Source organism: Tyto alba, unplaced genomic scaffold, assembly GCF_018691265.1.
Source record: "Tyto alba isolate M040663 unplaced genomic scaffold, T.alba_DEE_v4.0 Super-Scaffold_1, whole genome shotgun sequence".
NCBI lineage: Eukaryota > Metazoa > Chordata > Aves > Strigiformes > Tytonidae > Tyto > Tyto alba.
This window is the reverse complement of record NW_024881261.1, coordinates 27,924,971-27,951,190: the sequence shown is the minus strand read 5'-3', so window position 1 is coordinate 27,951,190 and position 26,220 is coordinate 27,924,971. Positions and strand designations below refer to the sequence as shown.

Sequence of the window (26,220 nt, the reverse complement as noted above, 5' to 3'; positions counted from 1 at the left end):
AGATCAGAGGAGAGTTTTTGCTAGCCTTTGGAGGCATGCCCCTTGTCTGACACAGGCACCCCGGCCGTAAGGAGCAGTGATGGTAAAGCACAACAGATAAAACCCAGAGCCTTGCAGGGTTTGTCATGCATTTATTAATGGTTTATAAAGCAAGCATGGGGTTGACTGCAGCATGACAACCCACTGCCTGTCTGAAGTTACACATGTATTTGAAACCGTTCCTTAAAAATAAATGAGATGTTCAGCTTCAGTGCAGCTGAAACCTCAGCGCATCAAGCCTTGTTGGCCATCAGCCGTTTTCTCCAGGTGAAGGGCAGGTACAGCCCCTGTTTCTGAGCCCTGCAGACCGGTCCTACACTGGAAAGGAGGCTGTGCAGGTTTCACCAGTGTCGGGGTGAGCCTGGCCAGGCTGACTGCTCCTTGGGTGTGCCGCTGTGCACCCAGGATGAGACAGAAAGGACACCCCGCACCACCGAGCGCTGCGTTCATTCGCTTCGGCGTGCATTACAGTGCAGCGCCGACAGCAAGCCCTGCCGAGCGTGTATGTACTCACCAGGGCCTGTTTTATTTATGTCCAGAAGTATCTTTTATAAAATCAAACACCTGAACAATGTCCATGCTGCATGGTTATTTTCTCAAAGCTGCAGCAGATGGTTTCTGTGCTGTCACGTTCCTCTAGAATACTTTTGCCAAACGGCTATACACTGTGAGAGGGAAATGGAAGACCTGATGCAGACATCCCCTTAATAATGTTCATGTATTTCGTTTGCCAGAAATACAATGAATTGCAAGCTGAACCACAGTTTTAAAGACAGATCTGAACTCTTCTTAACATGTTAGAGCTTTTCTTTCTTCTGAAAAGAAAATGAGGGCCGGTGGTTGAGTACTGCAATTACACCAACAGGCTGCCAGGCTTACTCCAGGATAACATCTATCATTTCACGACACGACCAGAGAAGCAATGCTGCAGAGGGAGGTCAGGCCAAGGCTGAGCATGCCGGTTTCTCCATCCCATCAGCTGTCTGCTGGCCAAGGAAAGAGGTCCAGTGGGGGAGTCAGGGGATATGTCCAAGCTCTCCTGAGCGGTAGAGAGAAGGAGAGGGAAACCAATATGCTGGAGACTGGCAGAGCAGTGGGGATTACCTTTGATGGCCAATTTGCCATCTGGTCACCTTCCAGGTGGTTGAGGCAGCAGCGAGGGCGGCTGGAAGCACAGCATCCCTGGCAGCGGGCGGGGGCTCCCCCAATGCCCCTGGGGTCCCTGCAGCCCAGGTCCCTGCACAGCAAGGGGTCAGGCCCCAGGGTGGTCCCTCCTCGTGAGCACTGAGGTGAGGCTGGTGAGGGGGGACCCTGCTCCGGGCAGTCAGCCAAGGCAAAATCCCTCCCTGTCCTGCTTTGGCTTCCTGCTCCCTTTGGTAGATGATTCCCACCCCTGACAGGCCTTATGGTATAAATAAGGGACCACTGCTTTGTGGCTGAGCATCTACAGCACTGACAAAGACCAGATTGCCACCACAGTTATTTTCTCTTGTGAGTAAAAGGGGAAACTGTGGTATCTCACACACCCCTGGGCAAAAATAGCTGACAAATATCAACTTCTTCATGGTGAAGACTGCTGCTAATGGCATCTGGGCCCCACTTTGAGATGTTAAACTACTCATTTCAAATGCTGCCCTGTGATGTGAAACATATTTATAGTCGGAGCAATTGGGGTGTTTTGAGAAGACTTGCCTTCATAAATAACCCCCTGGCCTAGACATTGACATCAGTTTTGCAGCTGCCACCCAGCTCCCAGAGCTCCGGGATGAGACCAAACCACGGCTCTACTCACTGGCTGGCTACTTCTGCAACACAAACATGCACAAATTAACATCTCCGGACATCTCCAGGAGCAATGGAAAATAATAATTCTTTTGGACAGGATGGATTTCCTGCTGAATTTAATAACAACAGTTGGAGACAACCGTCTGGATACTTGCTGCTTTGAGATAACCAGCCAGTAAAATAACTGTGGTGATTTTCCTTGCAGAAAATTCATATGTGACAGCCAGACATGTACTCTCTTATTTCTAGTCATCATTGTGTATATTTATAGAACCCCCATCAGGAAAATGCTTAAGATGAAGGGATAAAACTCAAGACAGACCACTATCAGCAAGCTTGATTTTTATGAGGTTTTCAAAGCTACACCAAATTTCAGGGCTCTGGCTTGAGGTTTTCACGAGATCTGCATTTGGCACCCAGTTCTCTTTGAATTCAGATGAAACTGTGAGTCTAACTCCCTTCAGGACCTTCAAAAATCCCGGTTTTTGTCTGCAGTGGCATAATAAAAGGAGGCGAGGGGGAGAGAGTGAGAGAAAACTCCTCCAAGAACAGACTGAGAACAAGAGTAGAAAGAAGTGATAAGGAATACTGGGAAGCCAAGACTCACATCAGGCAAGAGGGGTTTTAATGCAGTCAGAGGCCAAAAGGGAGCATTAAAACATCTATTCTGACAGCCCATATGCTACAAGTCATTAAATGTCAGCCAGTTACTCTCATATTTAGCTTAATAACTCTTCTGGCACGTCTTCGAAGAAAGTAATTTTGTCTTGACTGGAAGACCTGCAACAATTGGTGGCTTGGTCCAAAGCTAATCATCCTCACTGGTCAGACATTGATCCTCATTTCCTATATTAATTTGCACACTTCAGATTCCAGGTGTTGTGTCTTTTTGTGTTTTCATATGGTAAATTAAGTACCCAGTATTTTTTTCCCACATTCCACAAATATAGTGTAATTAAGTCACTCTCAGTCCTTTCCTTCCCCCATCCCATTTTTATTTTACTTTAAGTGAAAGTCTTTTTTTATAAGGGATTTTCTCTTAGTCCAAATAATTTCTGTGGCTCTTTTCTGTGACTTGCCTAGTTTTTCAACGTCTTCTGAGAACGGTCCCTGAATCACACAGAGCATGCCTTTTTTTGTCTCTCCTTTTTAAAAACAGAACTTCCCCCTCTTTCTGCTTCCTATCTCCAGCAATCACAGTGGCCCTTTTGCCACAGCACCGTAATGGATGCTCATGCTGAGTTTTGCATCCACTGCAGCCCTTAACTCCTTCAAACATGCAGGGTTTAGGGTGCAATACTCCATACATGCTGCCTCCGTGTTCTCAGAAGTATAGCTTTGTAGTTGGCTATATAAGAAACACTTTTGTAGGTATGAGCCCATCACATCACTCCCATTGCTGTGGCTGACTTTCCTGGTATCATCATTACCTGTTTATTATCATTCTGTCCACCAGTTTTACCAGCAGTGATTTTATACTGGTATTGATGAAAAGGATTGATCAGGAATCTATTTAGAAGTCCCAGTCCTTGCAAAATGCCACTGACTACACCCACCCCGCGCATTTGGTGACTACTTCAGGAGAGCTATGGGGTATCAAATCACAATTCACCTCTCAAGTGCTTTGTTGACGTTACAATTACTTTTTTCTCAAATCAGAAAGCCACAAAGTTCTAAGTCACACGTGGCACAGAAGGCGAAGCACATGTCATACCCTTGGTTTTATCGGCCAGGTCTGCCATAGCTGCCCCGAGCGCAGGCCGGGCTCCCCAGCTCTCGGGTGCTGCGGCGGCCGTGCGCAGGGGGAGCTCGGGGAAGCACCCAGGAGCTGCGCTGCCCCGGCCGCCGCGTTTGCCGCTTCTGACACGAGGGCCTCGCTCTCCCTGTTCCGTGCACACCGGGACTGCCCAGGCGTGACACGCAGCGACGGCCCCGACGGGGAGGCTTCCTACCTCAGGGGTGTGCCCAAGGCACCTCTCGCAGAGCACTGCCTGTCGGCGCTCGGCCAGCCCAAGCAGGCTGGTGCTGGAGGCACCGACGCTTCACGCGAGCAAATCATGCTCCAGGGTTCAGCTTTGCCAATTATATCACACTGCTGCCAATAATGAGCATTTCTAGTTAGTCTCACTTGTTATTCGCATGGGTATGTCAACTACTGGAAAAAAAAAAAAAAACCTGCTGTCTTTGGGATGCTGTCACAGGAGGGGCAGGAGCTGCCTGCAGTAGCACACTCCCTATATATCTCCCAGTGCAGCCGCAGGCTCTGCGCTCCTTTGGGATTGTAAGATAGGAAAGCTGAGCTGCTTCTGCTGTCCTGTATCGCTTTCTGGCAGTGGGAGCAAAGCCGTACATCCCGGCAGTCCCTGGGCAGGGATGCATCAGCCTGTGCGTATCTCGGCATCGCCTAGGCCTTGCGGGGCCCAGGGTGGAGGCCATCTCCCTGAGACACAGCTATATTTTGGGTGGGTGCGAGGGGCAGACAAGCCCATCTAGTCCTGGATATGGGACAAGTATGAGTTCACTAGAAGCGACTGCAGTTACAGTCCAGCCTTCCTCCTCCACCGAGACAAAATCCAGCAGCACAATGTTCTCTAAGACAAATGTACTGGATTCTCTTAGGAAAGCTTCTAAAAACTAATGGTGTTTGAGGGAAAGCATAGCTTGAAGGAATTAAACTTGATTCCAGCCTGACTGCAATCCAAAGAGAAAACTAATTCCATTTTAAATACTAGATTTTTTTTTTTTTGGTTACTGAAGCAGTCTTTAAGCTGGATTGTCATCTGTTTTAATGGGCCCTCACCCACTAGCATCAGAAAGATTACTTTTACAGCGCTTTTTTTTTTTTTTTTTTCTGACAAGGGTTATTTCCCCCTTGAACTTTCCTAAGGTGAACTGCTAGAGCAGATTGTAGGGAATTAAAAAAAAATAAATATCTCTAGCAGAGGCCAGAAGAGAACCCCAGTAACAGACCAGCACATTTCCCTCAAAACCAAGCACTCTGCCACACCATTTACAGACACCTTTGTCAAATTACAAACCCTTCAAGAAACCTTTGGGTGCATGAATGCTCTTTGGTACAAACTGATATCCCCAAATGAGGTCAAGAGAAAACTACCATTCTTTGCAAATTAAGTGTTATAGGTGTCATTTTAATCACTGCAATCCCTTCCCTTCATTTTACAAAACCCACGCAGTAATTCAGCTGTATCTGCCAGTAGCTGGTTTTAGTTGAAACCATTAATTTATCACCAGAGATTCCTATCTCTCCCCAAACTACAGCCGCATCAGTAGCCTGCGCGAGCGACAAAGCCAGCAGTGGCTTATCTCACCCTGGCCGCTCACCCCGGGGCTGCGTCCTCTGAGCCCGAGATTTTGCCCGGTGTCTTACTGTGGGAAAAAAAAAAATGACAACATATAAACAGCGGGGAGACACATTACCACTTTTTAAACAAACTGTCTGTGGGAGTTGTAAGCACAAAAAGCAGCCATTGCTAGGCGTTGTCCCGGCTGACCATCTCTGTCCTAATGGCGAGGGTAAACGGCAGGGAGCTGGTGTGAGCGGTGCTCAGGTGGGGGTGAGGGCTGCCACAGACCCTCTCCCAGCTCTTGGTGGAGGTGCAGCCAAGGGGAAGACCGTGGGGACAGCAAGCTGACGGCCCAAAGCTCGTCCTGATCCGCAGCTTGTGGGCAAAACCCAGCACCCACCAGCATGGTGTTAGGGTCACAGGGGACGCAGCGGCACAGGTGGCTCCTGGTTTGGCCACACTGCAGCCTGGAGGATTGCTAACCCCTGGCAGCTACAGCAGGAACACAAAGCACAAAATACAGCTCCCCAAAATGCCAAGTCAGCAGTTTTCTTATCGGAGGAGACTGAAAAACAGGGCTCTGAAATACACTGGGAGAGTTTCCCACTAAACATCAACTACCAGGCCTTTATTTATAACTTATAAAAGTAATCGCATTTCAAAACTGTCCAAGTGGAAGAGGGGCTGCTTTGGTTTTTTAAGCTATGAATTTTGTTACTAAAAAATTGCTGTATTAAGCACAAACGCTGATTATTAAAAGGCAAGGCCAATAAAAATGATCCAGAGGACAACATTCCTTAATGGAGACCATAAAATACAAGGACAAGGAAAGAACAATTTGGAACAAAGTGATAGGAAATTAATACCTTTTACTGCCAGTTAGTCTTACAAACAGAACGAATCACATCCGTAGACTTAAAAAAAAATATATATATATATATATATACTTTCAAACTCATCATTGATCATAGATGCTTGGGAAGAGTTTCAGGCAGGATTGGCTTTTAATCCTCAGATACTGCTAACCACACTAGGCATTTTGCCTTTAACATAGTGGGCAAGGAGCTACCCCATGAACCTAATATCTTTTTACATCCAGGTGTGAGGATTTTTGTTCAGGTAGGGAACTAAGGAAGGAGATATGAGAAGGTGTTTGCTGTTGTGTTGGGCTTGGGCTTGTTTTACACATTGGAGACCAGTTTTCAAAAGCTACGTGGTTTGGATGCAGCCATTCAGAAATAGTCAGGAGGAGGATTAACGGTCTAGGTCTATTCCCAGTTTTAATAAACCAGTGACTGTAATAAGGAACTTGAAAATGTGCAGGGCTAAGATATATTATTTTATAGTTCATACTGTAAGTCAGAAAGTTGATATCTCACTAATGCATATTAGAGGTTGTTGGAGAGTTTCCAAAAATAAAGGACCTTGCTTATTTTTTTGTTTTTGTTCATTCTGCTCTATAGTCTGTGGTTTTGTTTTTTCCAGCTTTCCATTTCTCTGTGCCAGCTAGTAAAAAATACACGTAAAATACTGTCTGTCCTAATTTATGCTGATGGTCCACTGATAGTAATGAAGTCACTTCAACACTGGGACCCTAACACTGAGATGTACCAGCTATAAGACTATAGAAAAAAAAAAAAAAAAAAAAAAAAGCTAAGAAATAACTGGCTATACATTGTTTCCCCAGGGGGGAAAGGGTCTTGTCCTAATAAGTTACACTGGATTGGAATAGCATAGAAATGTAACTGATTATTGAAGATCTATATCAGCTCAAGGATCGCACCACATGGGCACAAGTCAGTTTTTCTGGTGTTTTCCCCCCTTTGGGATCACTACGGTTTCCCAGCACAACCCACTTATGTGGTTAAACAGCAGGGAATGAGCCAGAGACAGCTGGGGTGGGGACAGGATCAGTCTCAGCACCCCGATCAGCAGGGAACTGGCTCCCCAGGTGAACGACGTCAAATACAAACAAGATCAGAATTAGTTTATCATCGAGACTCACATTTCTGCCAGGTTTTGAGAGAGCGACTGAAGAATACATGGTGAAGCTATGACTTTAGAGACGGGAACACTGAAATAATGAAATAGGATGAAATTCAGGACAATAAATTACATCAGTGGAACGGGAACAATTTGGGGTCTTGTTAAGCCCAGGACCTTAGTGAGCAATGACATGCTGGGGCAATATTATTTTAACCCTTTGACTCCTTGATACAGAGTTCAGTCTGCTCTTTGAGGGGCCCTGCTCTCTAAGATCAACAGGGAACAAACCTATGTTATCTGCAGGCTGTCAGCAGCCATTGAAAAAGCGTCAGCTTCATTCCTGAGGAACTGAGGCAGCTTCTGGGCTGATGAAGCTGGCACAGGCCATGCTCCAAGTGCCCCAAAAGAGGGGGAAAGGAAACTGAGTTCTTTTAGGGTGGATAATAACAACTGCAGCTGTAAAGTCCTACTGAAAGCAAGGCAGAGCCCTTAGGCTGTAAGTTTAAGTTATATTTAAAGGCTTAGGAGGCAATGCTTTCACACTCCAACTATTTCTGCAGAAGCCTACCAGCTGGATGGGAACCACCAGCCCAGCTCCTCATCCCGGGCAGGAGGGATGGAAAGGCTCCCAGGCACCAGGGCTGCAGAGCCCCTCGCTGCAGGCAAGCAGGAAGGCTCAGGCTCACACTCAGGCTCACGCTCAGGTGGGGTGAAGAAACCCCTGAGCCAGTTCAGGCAGGAGAAATGGAGACACGGGGATGGGAAACTCTACAGCCCTGCAGCAGTTGCAGGTAGCTGTGTGCTCTGCCCATATCTCCTCCCCAGGTGCAGACTCAGATACACAGCAGATTCCCCAGTTACCACATCAGTGCTCTCATCTTTTCAATTCCGTGGCTCCTAAAATACATTGGTTTACCTCTTTTTTTTTCTGAAATACTGTGTCAGTTTTTCTCCTACAGATACAAAATATTATTTTCTTCTGTATTCTAATGTGTACTGTGTCCACACTGAGCTGTTCTGGTTTCAGAGTTGTTTCTGTTTCACTGACCCACCTGGCACTTTGCTGCAAGTTACCGTGGCTTTGTCTCTCTCCAATCTCACACCCTTGATCTTTCACCTGTGTTTTGAGTTTAGAAAGCAAAGAAAATAGAAAGTCAAAGAAATACATTCTGCCCCCATGATGCAGGATGCTGCTGTCACACCTCAGGTGTGACATAGGCAGCAAAGGACATCCCTCCTTCCGCTGCTGGCAGGTGGAGGAGCCCCCCAACACCCTGCCCTCTGAAACAGCTAAAGGAGAAAGGAGAGGATGTAAACCTCATTAACTGGGGCAGCAATTAAATGGGAGTAAAAATACCAGCAGCAGCTGAGAAATGCTGCTGTGCTGCCTGCAGGTGAAGGTAACCAGCCGCCCAGCACCCCCTGTGCTTGCTGCCTCCTCCACCTTTCTCAGGAATCACACCATAACGACAGAGAGAAGCGTTAGCTGCAAACTTCAAAAGTCACATTTCTGAGCGTGGCCAAGAAGCGGGGTTGTAAAATTTGGGGCCGGCCACAGCTTTTGGGTTTGCATGCAGCAGGACCCCACAGGAAGGACATGTCATCCAGCCATCAGGGTACAGTTTGGCTGCCCTCTCTTGTGAATTGTGTGCTGAACCAGATGCAGTTTTATAACTCTGCTTAAGGCCATCTGGGCCAGGACGGTTTCTGGAAGATTATTTCATATTATTGTGAAGAGAAAAAAGCATTTCCTTTCATTTCAGAATGAAGGGAATGGTGCTGAAAAGGTGGAGAAAAGCAAGACGTAATTATCTTCCCCACTGTTCCACACCAATTTCTATGCAGTTTCTAACTAACCATCATACAATCCTCCAGTTCACCCCAGAAATGAAGTCATCCTTATAACTAAAAGAAGTATCTAGTTTTCCTTCGTTATGTACTCCTCCATCTCTGTGCATGAATACTATTTTCCAAAGTCCAGGGGCATCAAACCACTTTTCAAAATAACTGGAAAAGAAACAAAACAAAAGCACTGGAAAAATGACCTGCTTTGCCTTGACCCAACGTGACACAGTCAGTTCCAACAAAAAATTTGTAACAACAGCTACCCCAGAGGTGCCAAATCCACTGGTGATCTCCCCTTTTGCTGTCTTGTGTTTTGAGCCCTCAAGCTCCATGTGATTCTGTTCACCCCGCAGTCAAAGGAAAGCATTTAACAGAGTGTTTTGTTTTTTTTTTTTTCCAATATATTAAATCCTTGCACTTCTTTTAGCTTCAGTGATTTGGGATTGATGTTTTCAGCCAGACAGGCCAGATTTCCCACAGAGGGATGAGCCCGCAACCCAAAAGGATGGGGGAGCACTGCTCCGAGCCAGGGCAGCCATGTCCACCTTTGCCCTCCAGAAATGGGTTGGTGACAAGATCCCGAGGGCTCCAGCCGTGCCCGGAGGTCCCAGCTCTGCAGAGGCTGGCAGGAGCAGCGCAGGCTGAAGGCAGATGCCCTGAGCCTCCCGTTCTCCCCCGCTGGAGGCACAGCTGCTGCACAAGGGGCACAAACTGGTGACGGTCAGCAAACACCACACACACCTGGAGTTCGGTTTCCCAGTCAACATCTGCCTTCACTGGTAGGTTTACTGGAAAGAAGATGGCATTAAGGTGTGATTTCAGGTGGGCGACTCACAGGCAGTCGAGCGAACGGTTTGCTCTCGCTGCAGTCTGGGGGAGGTACTTTAGTTCGGGCCAAGATCCAGCTGGAGTGCATCTGCAGGCACCTAAACGCCTGTGGAAGGGAAGCAAAGCAGCCGCATGTGTGTTCACAGTGCCCTGCGACCACCTGCCCGGCTGTACCCGCTCCTGGTGACAGCAGTGCCACCGTTGCCACCACCACGTCCCCCTGCCCGTGCCACGCTGCCTGGCCCCACCGCCAGCCCAGCAGCTGCGGAAGGAAAGCAACGGCCACAACCTCCATCTCGCTTCACCCCGCGGGGAGCAACACCTGCAGGGCCGCCAGCCTTGTGGCCCCGAATCCAGCCCTGCCTTCAGAGCCCCACAGCTGCCAGCACGCTGCTGTGTCGGGAGGGGGTGTGGAGGACAGCCGCGCTTTCGGAGAGCGGATCTTGCGCCCGGAGCTCTGCCCTGAGCATGCTCCCTCCGCACAGGGCACGGCAAAGCTCTGCCTGCGCCCCGCTGACCCAGGGATGCCACAGTCGCCACCAAATCTTCTGGCAGTGGGCTAAATTGCAGTTTGCTTCGTGCTTCCTCCGTGGGGTGGAGGGAGCAGATATCTCAGGGATCTGAGCCGCACGGCCTCACATCGGGAGCCAAGGAAGAGGTGTCTCTGCAGCTCTCTCGCTCTGAACAATCTGTTGCTTGACATCACCGACCGTGCACAGCAGAGAGTGGGTGATGGCAAGAGCGAGAAGGCAGGCATCCCAGCCAAAGGGCTATTTTTTCAGGCAGCGTAGGGCCAGGAGCTGCTTGACCTGCTCTATATACATCATACCCTGCAAAGTTGGCCCCAGCTCTTGTTCTGAGGTGCTGCCACAGACCCAACAGTAATCTTAAAGACCTCCCTCATCAGCCACAGACAATTAATGCTCGCGGCGCCTGTCAGGGCAGCAATCTGCGTTGTTTCCCCATTGCGCAGGGCCAGCCTATTGTTTGCATACAGCAGTGAGTCAAGGGGCCAAGGGTTAGTGGGTTAACAGCGATGTAACGTCATGCTGCGCTCAGGGTGGGGGACACGGGCTGTAGCTCTGCATTTGGGTGTAACTGTGTGCTGGCCCCAAGCTATAACCCTTTCACCCCTGCCCAGCCAGCCTGCCTTGGCTCCACTGCATGCTCCTCCCACAAGCTGTACAACCCCATACCAAAAAAGAATCAGACCAAAAAATGCAAAGCTTGGGCTTCTGCAGTTTAAGCAAGGAAATGTTCTTCAAAAAATGCAGCAAACGCATTTATAGGATCCTGGCGACATAAGCAAAGCATGTGACAGGCTGCGAGGCCGAGACTGTGTGCTGGCATCCCCCAGTTTTTAATGTACAGAATCACGCAGCTTTCTCCAAGGACACTTTGCACTTTGTTTGGCCTTAGCAACCATCAAGTTAATAGCAACACTGCTTCCAAAAAAATAAAATCCTAACCAAACACTGACTTTTGGCAGGGAAAAAAAAAAAAAAGACCAAACAAAACAAACAACAAAAAAACCCTCTAGGACACTGCATCATTTGGAGCGTGCACTGTTTAGTACTAATGCAAAATTTATTGCTCCAGCAAAGCCTAAACACTAGCAGCTGCCGCCTCCTCCTCACACTCCTCGGCATCTCTGAGGACCACCTCCTCTCGGCTGTGCCAGTGGTGGGGCCGGAGCAGGAGTCCTCGGAGAGCAACGCGAGCCCGGCCCAGGGCTCCTCCTCGGGGCCCAGGTCCCGGCCAAGGCTGGCGTTCCAGCTGCCACACATCACCAACAGATCGCCTTTGGCTCGGCTGGGACAGCCGCTGTTATTAGAGAGACACCAGCGACACGAAAGCCTCTCTGGAGGAAACTGCAGCGAGCCGGGGATGAGGTAGGAGTGGAGGGGGAGAGAGCGAGCAGGAAAACCACAAGACACTTGCGCCTGCTAAAAATGATTTCCACCTAGTAATTTTAGCAGCTGTTGTGTTCCTCTGCCTACCTTCCTGGATGAATTTTAAGTAGGAGGTGAGTGAAAATGAGAACAGTGACAGAGTTTTTTCCCCCCAACCTCTGTATCTGCACATTTTTAACTTCTCCCTGACCCCATCTTAAAGACACAGTCAGTTATTTTCCCCAGTTATGTGGTTTTTGTCCTGGCTGGTCAAAAGAACCAGGAATTCACACCAACGTTTCTCAAGGGTGGTTAAAAAATAGTGACCTGTCAGAGGAGGACAGAGCCGCACCAGCACCCCCGGTCCAGCCCTGCACCCCAGCCCACGTGGCCGGACCGGCCGACCTCAGACCTCCAGGTCTGGGATATGGATGTGAAAAGAAATGCAGCTTCCTGATAAATAATAAATGCTATGAAGCCATTACTCCCTCCTGCCTGGCAAGGGATGGTTTTCTTGCCGGCATGTGCTGGGGTGGACCTCAGCAATGCCCTGCCTCTGGGGGTCCCTGAGGAGCGGCAGCACAGGGCGGTTGCTGTGCCTGTCCCTCACCCTACACCCACTTTCTGGCAGCTGCAGAGACCGCATTTGGAGAGGGTGGGGGGGAGGATGACTGGAGAAACCCTCTCAGAGCTCTGCGGTTAAGCAGGTGCTCTGCTGAAACACACACACGTTGAAGCACTCACAGCAAGGGCTGCTGTTTGGTTGGAAGTACGCTGACACACACGAGCTATAACCTGTATTTTAGTCCTCAAGTATATATGCATAGTGAACTCGGGCTAACGTCAAGCAGAGTGCATAACATACTATCAAACCAGGTGAAGAATTGTCCCCTCCCTGGGGACAGTTAGATCGGAGCAGCAATTTTAGAGTTCGAAGTCCGGTTACCTGCTCATTTACGCAGCTCTTTTCCGGGGCCTTTTGGACCTGAACATTTTGCTGAATTCTTGAGAGATGGTGAAGACTGCTGCTGAGTAAGTTTTCCTCCATTTTTCTCAAACTTCATCAATCCCAACGATGACCGAATTTTAGAGTTTTGTTCACTTAAGCAGCTAATAAATAATGAGCAATTTGGAGTCAGCATTAACCTCGGGTATTGCTGCACCGAACTCAAGCCAAAAACACCAGCAACATTTTACTTTCAGTTATGTTCCAGGACACCTCCTTCACCACTGACAGAAGGGGCAGTAGATACTGACAGCCTTCTGCAATGAGGTCCCTCAAACCTTTCTCCATTTAGGTACAGCATCTGAAGTCAAAGAAGCTTGTGCTCACTCAGATCCCCTGTAACAGAACCACCTCCCTCTCCTGCCACAATGAGCTTTTCTGACTCGCACAATTGCCTCCAACTCCCTTCATCTTCCATCAGTGAAGGTCCTCCAGCATCCCAGCTCTTATGTCACACCCTTGCCAGCCCCTGATACCCTCAGCCTCAGCTCTGACAAAAGAAAAAGCCATGTCTTTGCTCCCATTTCCCTTCCAAAGCAGTGAGTCACCTGCTTCCCCAGGTGCAGCCTTTCTGTCCTATGGCTCCCGCAAGCCCACCGCGCCAGGGCACAACGGGTGACCTTGTGCAGGAGCAGAAGCTCCTTCTCTTGGAGATTTTGGGGAGAAGAAAAAGCTGCTGCTAATCTCCATCCGCCTCTGTTTGCGCTCACCAAGCTGGGCACTGCTGGGAAAGCAGTTTTGCTCACACACAGCAAATTGTACGCAGTCCCCTGCCACGAGGATGGAAACTGAGGTGGAGGGGAGCAAGGCAGGGGCTCAGCCAGCCTGCGGCACAGCACAGCCCTGACGTGGGGCTCCTGGGCCTCACCCAGTGCAAGGGGAAAGAGGTTACATGGGAGAGGTGCTTGTGCTTTCACTGTGCTGCCGCTCTTTTCTTGCCCAGGACCTGGCAGTTCACCCACGGCTGCCACAGGACGCAGGCTCGGTCAGCCGCAGGGACGGCCCGGGGATGGCATATCCAGAGCCGTACTGGAAAAATCAGAGCGCTGGTAACCGGAGAAAGAACATCAAGGCTCAGGACAACTGTTGCCGAAGGTTCGGTTTTCAGTTCTATAGTGCAAGAAATCGGTATTTTGGGCTGTGAAGATTTTGAGCCGTAAAGATTTTGGGCCAAAACTCACCTGTGATCAGCAGGCTCATAGGTCATCTTTAAACAGAGTCAGACCCAATAAAAAATCTGCAGTTCAAGATCTAAACGTTTGTCACTTGAAGGTCAATGTCTTTTTAGCCTAGTTACTTCTAAATTGGGTAGAAAGTGTCTGCTCAACTACAAATTCTCAGCTAGCAGCAGGACATCCAGATTGTCCTTGAACTGTCACATAAAATGATTTGTACCGTAAGTAATTCACTTCTCTGAGGTTCTGATTGTCATTACACTGCAACCAGCAGAGTATACAGCATGACAAAAGAGAACAGCATTTTCTACCTCCAATGTCTCGACTTCAAAGCATTTAAACTTTATAAACAGACACAGCCTCAGTCTAGCACCAAAGAAAGCAATTTATGTAAGCAGAAAATCTGGAACAAATAATTAAAACATGAGACTAAACAAAAACATTTGTGAGTTTGTTGAAACAACTTTGAAATATAAACTCTTTTTTTTTTTTTTTTCCCTGTGCATATTTATTTGCACTTTACCTAAGGGTGCCCTGTGAGGGTGTTACTTCTTGCTTGTGCTGCATTTGGAAGGCCCCCAGCGGCAGCCACGCTGCCGGCTCCTCCCGCGGCGTGCCCGCGCCTCCCCCCGCAGGCAGCCTGGGCCTGGATCTGCCACCCCCCCCCGCCAGCACCCTCGGCAGGGCACCCGCCGCCCCTCAGCTCAGCCCAGCCCAGCTCAGCTCAGCTCAGCTCAGCACCGCGGCGAACACGTTTCCTCCTCTGCCGGGACCTGCTAGAGCTGTGCCGCGCTTCCAGCCGGCCGCCAGCGCCCCCTCCCCGCGCCGTTCCGCGGCCGACCTCCATCTTCCCCCCGTCCCTCCTCCCCCTCAGCGCCCGCTGCGGGCGCGTGGCGCCACCTCGCGGCCCAGGCGCGAGCCCCGGCCCCGCCCGCCGCCGCCCCCCGGGGCGGGGGGGGGTGTGTGTGTGTGTGTGTGTGGGTGGGTGAAGATGTTATTTCTCACATCAAAAAGCAAAGATTTGCCCCAATCCTCCGCTACACCCGAGGCAGGGCCTGCCCAGCCAGCAGCAGCGGCACTGAGGTAATCAACCCCGAGGCAGGGCAGGGGATTGGAAACGGCACACTGTACTTCAACGCGCTGCATGGCGGCAGTCTGTCACATTTTTAATATATAGATGAATAACAACACTTAGGGATCACTCAGCTGCTTTAAAACGAACCATGTTCTGAATTGCTTTAAGATCAAGGCTTTTTACCAGCAAAAGGTGAGGAAAACCTATCCATTTAACATCTAGATGTAGTTTAAAACTCATTTTGGGAAGTTTCCTATCTCACAGATGAAGTGGATTAACTTTAAAAGTCAAAGTCCTTTTCTGTACGTGACAGAGCTGTGTGACAGAGTTTGGAATGATCATAACATACCTCATTTTGCTATGAAAGGGTACAAAATCCTGAAGTACGCAAGTCAAACAACTGGTGGCGCCGCCCTCACTCTTATTGTTGTAGCCCACGATTTTGAGAAGCTGACAAAACCATCAAGCGAGGCTGCAAAAGGAGAACCCTCTTCTCCTAGTAACTGTTTCTGATACATGAGGGATAAACAGGAGAGAGACGAGCGTTTGGGATCCTGTAGAAAACTAGATCCCAGCAGAGGAGGACTGGCAAAAGCCGATTTCTGCGTACTTACCCATGAACTTCAATGCTGACTTTGGGTCGCATAGTGAAGCGGACAAGCTACCCAAGGCTGACAGCCACAGGACCACAGAGGGTTAGTGCCAGCCATCCAGCGTGCCGAGGTCCTGCAACCCTTGCTGTGGTGTCCTGTGGTGCCACAAACACCTCTTAAATGTAGCTCAGGTATACCTAGTACAAACTGTTTATTTTCAGTATAGGAACACTTGCTATGCTGCAGGGTGCAAGACTCATACTGGAATAGAGCTCTGTGCCTTTTATTTTTAAAGGGAAGGGGGAGGGAGGGGAAGTAGAAAAGAAAACAAAACCAGGAAGAATAGAACCCCAGAAAAATCCATTTTGAGGAAGATACTTTGTAGAACAAAACTTTAAGACATTGACGTGTCTCACATTACACTGCTCTAAGGACCCAGGCAGCAAAGACTTTCTTCTGGCAGAGGAAGGTATGCAGGGGACTTGGTGCCTGGAAACCAAGGGCTGCCCCATCCAGACACTGCAACCAGGAACTAACCACAGTGATTCTGCAGGGCTTTGTACTTATCCTCCAGTCAAGACTATGAGCATTGATGGAAAGCTTTGGCTTTTACATTTCAGAAGTTAGGGCATAAATGTGTATGTAAAAGCCACAGTCATATGTAATACATCATTATAATATGCATAATATAATTATTTATTTAAGGCTTAACAGAGTTCTGAGAAAATGGACTGGTTTGTGGCAAAGCATCTTGCACTGGGATTTCCAGTCCACAAACATCGCTGATACACAGGAAGATGCTAAATTCTGAAGTTCATCTCTGCTGACACAGCAAGGAAAGAGTTTTTCCTCACTTGTCCAGCAAAAAGCTGGAACTACCAACATTTCAAATGGAATTCAGAAATTCAAAAAAAACATCCAGTAAATTCATGCTTTCCCCACTATCTCTGCAAACTGATGGAATAAATCAGGCAAAAGAACAGTCACAACACCTGAACCACTACCCATACACCAGATATTTCAGATTCACTAGCGAGAGGCAAAGCATGGCAGCATTACACCTCTTGCTGGCTGTATCTCCGAACGGCAGCAGGGCTTCTGAATACCACTAGGTCAGACCCATCGCAGAAGGGACAGAATAGAACAGCCTGAGTGAACACAACAGGTTTCAGCTCCTCACATTCCTGCTTTCAAGTAAGCACGTAAAGCCATATTTAAGAAAGGAACAGACTTTTTTTTTTTGTGGTAGAACTGTGTTTAATTGTTTTGCATATACAAATTAAGAGAACACCAAAAAAATATAATCAATTATTCTATCAAACTCACATAAGCCAAACTAGAACAAATTAGTATTTCAAAAATACTAAGAAAGATGAAACAGGTATAGTAAAAAGAATAAAAAGCTTTTCAATAGCATTTTCTGCAAAATTACACTCTGAATACTACCTCATGCACACAAGAATGCAGCCCTTCATGGAAAAGAAATCCTGTATAAAATAGATTTAAACCCACATACTATCAGAATGCAATGGAAGTAAATTCACATTTGAAGAGAGACATCACATTTTTCTTTTCTCTATTGCACAAAAGCAGTCAAGTGCTTTTTCCCCACAAGCATTAATATTTTACAGCTTTAGTGATTCTAAAAGTGAGGTTCCAACAGTTGTTACTGCTCAAGCACTCCCCATAAGACATACTGGTTTATATAAACAAAATGTGTTTATCTGATCAGCTGAATTCTTTCCTTCTCATGCATCAACTCCAACACTAATGACTTTGCTGCACCAATTAGGCTTTGTGATTTCATGGTGACCAATTCTGACTTATGATGATGATATATGAGAAGAAATCATAACCCAAGTAATACCCAAGGTAGGTTGACTATGCAGGACCAACAGGACAAAAAAACCCCACACCTATTTCTCATTCAAGCAAGCTCACTCACTCTAGTCTGATTACATTCTCAAAGTGCAAAAATAGGCTATCTATTGAGTACTGTGTTGTAGTCCTCATAGAACCAGATCTCAGAGCAGAACTGCAATTCAAGTAAATTCACAGTTGCATAGTAGAAAAGTCCCATGATCTTTTGGCTGATCTGTGGTCTCATTGCCCAGGTGGAGCTCTACTGGTATGCTAACTCAACCTAAAGCAATTCACTTAGCCCAAGTGTCAAATCACTCCACTGAAGCAAGGTAAGGTAGTTTTAAGCAGTGGTTTGAGACTACCAAGAAAAAAAAAAAAAAAAAAGATTAAAACAGAATTAATTAAAAAAAAACCCAACCACACATTAATTCTATTGCATAGACTTAAATTGAGACACAGAAATAAAATGTCCGACAGTTGTGTTGCAAACAGCCTTGACAGCACTGGTTAGTATTATTTTTTCAAAATGATGAGACAAGCAAGACAATAGGTGTTCATTAGCACCAGAGGAAACATGGTATTTCTCAATTTATATCTAACCTCCAACTATGGAACACTTAGTTATCAACTCCACCACCGATTCCAACACCTGAAACATCCAAATACTAAGAACAGTACCAACACTCGCGTCAGATATGCTTTGCATGACCATGCTGCTACTTTAAAAACACAATGGGACTCTACCAAATCAGTGTGACTACCAAGGTAGCTCAGTTAAAACATGTTTCAGTTACCGCTTTATGCTTTCATCAATATTATTCTATATAAGTGTAAAAGTTAAATAGAAAATATGGTTCCATAGGTGCTACTCATGGGATCAGAAATGTTTGGGCTTTTTTTATGATTCATTTTTCACAGCATCAAAGTTGTCCTGAATGGTAGGGCAAAAGGCTAGGACAGCTGGCCACAGTCAGTAATGACAATCTTTTTGGAGGTCTTTCCACTCTTGGAACCAAAGCTCTCAATTTTTTTCACAACATCCATTCCTTCCTTTACATGCCCAAAAACAACATGTTTTCCATCTAGCCTGTAAAACAAATAAACAAAGGCAGTTTTAACTTAAAACAACATAAAGACTGAACCAAACTGATGTCAGGGAAGGGATGTTCACAGATCTTCATTGCTCCCACCTGCTGATCAACTCTATGACAAAGGCGCAACTACTCTACAAGTGACATTAAATACTTTTAGCTCTGGACCTCAAAAGCATTGAGAGATAGCAGTCTTGTTACCCTCACAGCCCTTCCTCCCTCAAGTAGCACAAAAGAATTTATTTTCTATTGTGAGTCAAATCATTTGGAAATTAAAAACAAAGCCCCCAAACTAACCAAACAGAAAACCAACAACCAACAAACAAACAAAACACCCTAAGAAAACCCCAAACCCTCTTGATCCTGGCAGAAATTCATCAGGTTAATATGCTGGGCTGGGAACCTACCAGTCAGTTTTTGCAGTGCAAATGAAGAACTGAGATCCATTTGTATTGGGTCCTGCATTGGCCATCGAAAGAACACCTAGAACAGCAGCAACAGCAGCTTATTAGATTGGTGTAACAACTATGCAGTGAAGACAACATTCTTCCTCTGCACATTTAGACTAAAGAAGGACAGACAGAAGATGTGACAGTCTCACATTGTCTCCAAATGATTTCCAATGCTAACTTGTTGTCTTTGACTATTTCCTTGAGCCCAGCCTCCCTTCTTCCCACAGCAAGCATGCTGGTAATATAATTAGTTGTACATGTCCCGAATGTGATTAACATCGGGTAACCTCTACTGTGGTTCAAGACCAGCAGTAGTTTCCTGTGATGAGGAAGTAATAATCCGAAAAAGAGAGAATATAGAATTCAATCAGATGCTCTTATGTACGGCTTTTCCTTTATTTTTTCTTGATTTAATTTGAGCTTAAAAGGACTTGCCTGTGTTATCTAGTAAATAAGAAATCCCACATTGCTTTGCTTTGTTTTACTTCTGCAGTAACCATCTAAGCAAAAATTCATGTCTATGACTTATGAAAGAGAAAAATAAGAGCAGTAATTTCACCTTGGTAGAATTCGTAAATAAAATACAAAAAAAGCCAATTTATTTTGCACAGTCCCTTTTATAGTAAGAGCAAGAATGACATTATCAGCTGTAACAGGCTGACATATTTGTACAGCAGTCTACATAAATAGTCAGGTGTCAGGGAAATACACTGTTAAACTTGCTTGATATTGCTGTAACTACCAAGCACCTCACACATGTAAAACAGCCTTAATTTTTTTAAATATATCTTCATAAACAATGCTTCCTTATAGGTTACAGTCATCAGAAGGTAGAAAGAATATGTTATTTACCAGGTCCTACATGCTTAAGTTTGAAATTTTCATCTGGAAATCTACTGCCATAAATGGATTTTCCACCAGTTCCATTATGATTTGTGAAGTCACCACCCTGAAACAGAAATGGTTATTAAATTTACTAGCACCCAAGCGTTATTTTACATCAGAAGAGATGGTACTGAAAATATACTCTCTTGCTAGAATTTAAAAATCGACAAATGCTCTTCAGGTTAAGAATGTGTGTGGTCACATGAGGATTTAAAACCATGTAACTAGATGTAGATACAATCAAGTTAAAAGTCAATTTCTGCTCCAGATATTGCTGATACTCTCCAACTGACATCCATAATGCCATCAATTACTTTTCTGTGTCACCAGCCTTGCTCCCAAATGTGATGCAACAAACACCAGTACTTTTAAGAAACACCTCAAAGGCCTCAAGACAAAATCACTCAAATTTACTACCAAAGGCAAGGTCTGAGAACTCTTTTTTGTTCCCTTTCTTTCTTTCTCCCAACAGGTATAAACACTGGTCAGGGTCTCCATTATTACTACTTCCTCTTTCTAGGTTTTGTTGTTTTAAATATCACACCTCACTTATTTTAAGCTTCCCTCAGCTACACGCTGTTTGCTGGGACAGATGTGACCACCTATCTTAGGTTAGCCACACAAAACCCAACCAACAAATAAACCCCAGCCACACTGACCCCCAAGGTGGCTACTAAACACTGCTCCCAGCCATCTGCCATCTCATCTCCACCAGCAACACCACCCCCGCCAGCAACAAACCCGTACCTAACAAGTATTTCAGGTGATGTTCATCTTGAGCAATTTATTACAGGTGGTGTTACAGCTACTCCTACGCGGTCCCAAAAGTATGCTCTGCATGCTGCATGCCATGGGGAGGCATCTGGATTGCCAAGTCCTGGGTATGGTGACCTCCAATTAGGCTATACCAATTGCCTGAATCATATTAACACTGCATCTCAACAAGTGGAAAGGCTTCTACTGTTTCCTCTCACTTTAAAATATCTGAAACCTATGACAGTATTTCCAGTTTGGTAATGACTATCAAGCAATTCCTAAACATCAATTCATCATCTCTCCTTACCACTGAGTCAGCCACCTAGTATCCTCACATTTTGGGTCCATTTGTGGGGACAAAACAGAGAGGCAAGGAGAAAACTTACACAGAACTCCACAAATTAGCAGTAGAACTGAGAGTAGGATTTCTATTTTTCTTATATTTCTGTATTTCTGACCCCAGAAAGACTTCCAAACTTTGTCAGTATTACAGAACCTCAGTTTACATTTCAAAGGCAAGAAAACAAATCCTTTACAGCACACTCATCCCCTTTCTCTTCTAAAGAGGTCATAAGATTAGGCTCTCTTGTTCTGAGAGCTGTATTTTTAGCTTAAAAAAAGAAGAACGAGGAAGGGGGACCACCAGAGTTAAAAAAATAAAGCATGCTTACTATAACCTTCATATCTCTAATTTTTTTACAGAGCTATTCTATGATGCAATGTTGTTGAAATACAGCTTCTTTTAATGGAAGAGAGGACCATCAGGAACCATACAATCCAGTGCACTACAGCAGCTGAACTGCTCATCTGCCAAGCACAACAGAAAAAAAAGGCTTTCAAAAAAGTTTTTTTTATTTTTTATTTGTTGTTGTTTCTGCTGCTGACGTTTAAGGAAAAATTGCCAACATGCATGTGTTTTAATTCAGAATTTTGAAAGATTCATCCTTTAAATCAAAACAAAATCCATTTCAGGTGTGTCATACCAAAAATTGACCCCCAACCAACCCTTTCGTTCCCTCCTCCACTCCACATTAGGGACATGTTCAGAAAAAACTATTTTTTTTTTTAAATACATTCTCTATTGTGAAAAGATAATTCTACTAGGAATAAAGAATGGACACGTTGTTTTCTTAGCTCGCTTAGAACACAAGGTTGATTGTTATTCTAACCACAAACACTTGTCCCAAGCAATTGCCATTTTGCCAAATATGTCCCACACTAAAGTACAGGGCTATACAAAAGCAGAAAGCCTTAAGCCAGATTTTTTTAAGATAGTCTACACATAATATATATTTATTTTACAAAAGATGTGCTAAAGAACAGCCATAGCAAAAAGATCAGAAATGCAAGTCAAACTCTCACTTCTATATTCTGTAGTTAGCCAAGGTTAGAGCAGAGACACTTAAAATGTTACTACTAGTCTAACTGTTTCTAAAAAGATATAAATAACATACAAATAAATTTAATAGCAAAAATGAATAAATAAAAAAATTACCTGGCACATAAATGAAGGAATCACTCTGTGAAAAGTGGATCCTTTATACCCAAAACCTTTTTCACCAGTACAAAGAGCTCTGAAGTTTTCTATAACAAAGCAGAAAGTGTTATGTTGCTATATATGATACATAACATAATCAAACACAACTAGATTAACTATGTCCCAAGTTTATACACTTCAAAAAACTTGCAGCATCTTTAAGGTATTGTTGATTTATTCATTGTTTCCTTCCTTTAAAACACCTCTGTTATAAAGCTAAGGAAACAAGGCTTGTTTAGCTTCAGAACAGGGTACAAACACAATCTTTCTCCATCTCATCTGCCTTTTATTTTGCTGTTACATTTTAACTCCAAACATTTTAAACCCCCTGCCTCCTCAAGCCCACCACTCTGGAGCCAAAAGTTTAATTTTCTGACTTGTGCCTTTGTTCTCTAAAGTAATTGTGAAGATTTTTTTTTTTTTTTTTTAGGATATTCATCTACCGGGAACTGAAAGAAAAATACAAGTTTTTCAGAATCACTAAATAAACAGATGAGAAAGGAAGCACATGATCGAACACAAAAACTTTGTAACGTATTTATTCACCACTCATAATGAAACATATAGGCTGTACCGTCTTGGCACAAATTTCAAAATGAAACTATTTGAAACAGCAACAAATTATGACTCCTCAACTAGCACTTTTCTGATAAAGTTTGTATCATATTTGCCTATGTAACAAATGGGGACCAAACATGGAAATAGTTTCCAAAAGGTAAAAGAATATTCTTATTCCTGTAAATCACAATCTAAAACTTAAATATTTAAGTATGAAATTCTGGAGATGCTACCTTACCTGCTGTCTTTGGAACCACATCAGCTTTCAGCTGTTAAAGAAAAATAAACAAACAAATTAGTAAGTCAGCCTTTTTATAGGTACATAGAAAAACTACGCGGAAGGCTGGTACAACTGAACACTTCCCAGGGTGATGAGCTATCTGAAATCACATGCCATCCAAAATTCTAAGAACACTGTAAGGCTTTCCAAGCACCAGGCTAGTAATTAAGTGTCCCCTCAGTAGAACTTTTGGCCATTTAATGAAAAGCAACTCGAGCAGTGTCTAATGATTTCATTGATCAACACAATAATGCAGCAATAACTAAGAAGATTCTTTACGCTGGACTCCAAGGATCAAAGCCAGTTTGGATACAACCGGAGACCGAAGTCCCCCCAGCCCAGAGCCGTCTGTTGCAACGCATTTGTTCAGAGGCACGTGGCCGGCCCGAAGGATACGTGGTATACCACATTTGAAGTCTCGGCGCTTATCGTGCTTTTTGTAAGAGCGGAGTGTACTGCAGCCTTCCTGTTCAGGCCTTCTTTAAACGGCTAAGTATTTAAGAGAGTGAATGGTAAGAGCCAGTTGCTAGCTGGCGGTTGAGCTAGCCGCCAGTTCAAACAGAGCTGTGCAAACCTTGCAACATACATGAAGCAAGGCACTTTAGAAAACTTAAAGAAACAAATAAGCAGCCAGGAGGGGGGAAAAAAAAAAAAAAAAAAAAAAAAGGAAAAAAAAACCACACTGGAAAAGAGGATGAAACTGGAAAAGCAGCTGAAGACCCATGAGAACGGCAATCCCTGGGCAGCAAGGCGGGGGTCCTGCCCTTCACTGGCAGCGCAGGGCCCCGGGCCGTGCTGGGCTTCGGGCGCTTTGCCACAGCTGGAACCGCGCTTGCCCCTCTCCAGCCAGCGGTACGCTGCGGGAGCAAGCTCATCCCCGTTCAGCGTTGCAGCTTTCGCACTACGGTTTAAAGTCTCCCTTGGGGGAGGCCCCCTGCCACGGCACGGCCCGGCCTCGGGGGCCGCCCCCCAGCGCCGAGCCCCAGAGGCCCGACCCGCGGGGCTGACTCCGGTTACCGGCTGCGGGCACGGGCGAGCCTTGCCGCGACGAACCGAAGGCAAGTGCCCCGCTCCAGCCCTCTGCCGACCCCCGCTAGCCACCCACCCGGGACAGCGGCGCCTCGCCGCCCTCTCGCCCGGGAAGCGGAGCCCCGAGGGCGCCCCGGGCAGCGGCCCCGGCAGCCCAGCGAGGGCCGCCATCCCCCGGGCCCCTCTCACGCCCACAGCGGGGGCGGCCGCGCGTTCCCCGCGGCCTCGGGAGGCGGCATCGGCCGCCGCGGCAGGCACCCCCGGCCGCCGGCCCGCCCTGACCTTGCCGCTCACCGGCCGCCATGCCCGGGCGCCCCGCCGCCCTCGGCTGCCCGGGGCGCCGTGCCCCGGCGCCAGGTGAGCTGCCGGCGGCCCCCGCCGCCGTCCCGGGGACAGCCCCTACCTCCAGCACGACGCGTCCCAGCGGCTGGTTGTCGGCGCCCACCTCCAAGTACACCACCGGGTTCGGCGGCCCGGCGCCGGCCGCGCAGTAACCGCGAGCACCGGCCGCCCACAGGCAGGCGAGCCCCGGCGGCGGCAGCAGGTCGGCGGGCGGGCGGAGCAGGCGGCGGGCGGCGCTCAGCGCCAGCATGCCGCGGGCGGACACACACCTGCACACACCGGGACAGACGGACACACGCGGCCGGGGCCGCCGCCGCCTTTTATGGGCTCCGCCGCGGCCCCACAGCGCCCGCTGGGGGCGGCGGGCGGCGCGCAGGGAAAAATGGCGGCGGGGCGGCCGTGGGGTGTCGGTAGGGTTTTGGGGGTCGGTTTGGTTTTGTTTTGCATAATTTCGTCACAGCCCCATACCCCGGGGATCAGCAGAGAGGGGAAATTTCCGAAATACTGTGATTCCACGGAACGGCTCTAGGCTTGTCCCGCAGGCCCCGGGGGGGGACACCGTGGTGGGAAAGGCCGGGCGCCCGCCCTCGCGTGCGCGTGCAGCGGGGCAATGGGCGTCACGGGCTGCCCCCGCCGCGTGGCTCACCGGCAGCCCCCGGGGGTTGCGTCATGACGCATGACGAAACGGGTGCACCTGAGCCTGTGGCGTCACCGCGGCCCCGCAGAGCCCGGGGGTGGCCGGGGCATCCTCTCACAGCCTGACCTTGGCTTTGCCGGGAGGCCTGCCTGAGGGATTACAGAAGTGTTGTCCGGGTTAAATGGCTTATAAAGGGAAATATTGTTCACGTTTTATATGAAAATAACATTTATCATTTTACTTTACCCAACTTAGTAACTTAGACCAAAACACTTAGCATGTGTTTTGGTCATACTCAGATATTATTCTGAAATCCTCTCCGGTTGCCATCCCGATTCTGTATATAAGAGCTTTCAAAAGTTTTTCAAATTCTTAGTGCCACAAAATGTCTTTGGTTTGGTCCTGGTCTGTGAGGTCAAAGAAAGCTCCTTCCTTTAGCGTACCAGCAGCAACAACTCCTTTCGTAAGCCAGTATACGTTGTCTCTAAAAAACCAGTCCTGTTGGGATAATTTACAATCAGCATACATTTTATTTCATCCAAATTATTGATGGTGCGGTTCCATGCTGCTAGGTGAACCACAGCCTACGATTACTGGATAAGCACTTCTTCAACCAGCAGTTACATCAGTAATGCAAGCCCACTGGCATCAGAGACCATTTTTTTTTCATTGAAAACAAGAAAAGAAGTCCTGTGCTCCATGACAAGCTCATGCAAGTGCGCTACACCTACAGCGTTCTGCCCCGTTACACCCGAAGCAAAGGACAGCCAGGACGCCTGATGCTTTTCACTTATGATAAACCTTGCAGTTAACGGGACACAACTGGACCACTGAGACTCTGCAAAATGAACTCTGCACATCGGTGACATTCTGTCTGCTTGCTCGGCTCTTTCAGCTTCCCAGATAGAAACAGGATTTCTATTAAGACATTTCTAAAGAGGACGCACAGATTTAAGGCAGTAAGACACCAAAACTAAATAGCATTTATCTATAGTACTGCAGGGTACCCTTGTTAAGAATTATAGCCCTTGAATGTCAGAAAATAGCTCCTAAAGTGATTCTTAAAAAAAAAAGGTTACGTACATGTAATTTTCACGTTCCTTGTATTATAAATTGAGTTATTCTAATGAAGGTTAGACTAACACAACCGTGTAATACAGTATGAAAGAATCACACAGAGACTGCCCCTATGCGAGGAAAAGTAAACTTTCAATCCTGACTAAATTCTTTGTTGTCAAGCAGCTAAAAGTGACTTAATCGG

At 46.7% G+C, this 26,220-nt stretch overlaps 1 protein-coding gene across 1 annotated transcript; it reads right to left on the bottom strand.

Annotated features, from left to right (window-relative positions):
* Positions 1-16,760: 16,760 nt before the first annotated feature.
* Positions 16,761-24,632, bottom strand: PPIF (peptidylprolyl isomerase F). The gene is made up of 6 exons (XM_042791725.1): positions 24,384-24,632; positions 22,910-22,940; positions 22,072-22,160; positions 19,788-19,884; positions 18,891-18,966; positions 16,761-18,479 (listed from the first exon to the last, which is right to left on the bottom strand). Exons 1-6 carry the CDS (start codon positions 24,570-24,572, stop codon positions 18,344-18,346), a joined length of 618 nt encoding a protein of 205 aa, XP_042647659.1. The 5' UTR covers positions 24,573-24,632; the 3' UTR covers positions 16,761-18,343.
* Between the last annotated feature and the right edge of the window lie 1,588 nt (positions 24,633-26,220).

Bases quoted from the DNA above. Each gene is read 5' to 3' on its own strand.
- PPIF (XM_042791725.1), bottom strand. From the start codon at position 24,572: ATGCTGGCGCTGAGCGCCGCCCGCCGCCTGCTCCGCCCGCCCGCCGAC. The intron at 19,885-22,071 runs GTAATTTTTTTA...TTTCTGTTTCAG, and splicing joins TTCCTTCATTTATGTGCCAG to GGTGGTGACTTCACAAATCA. The intron at 18,967-19,787 runs GTAAATAACATA...CTGCTGTTCTAG, and splicing joins ACTTAAGCATGTAGGACCTG to GTGTTCTTTCGATGGCCAAT.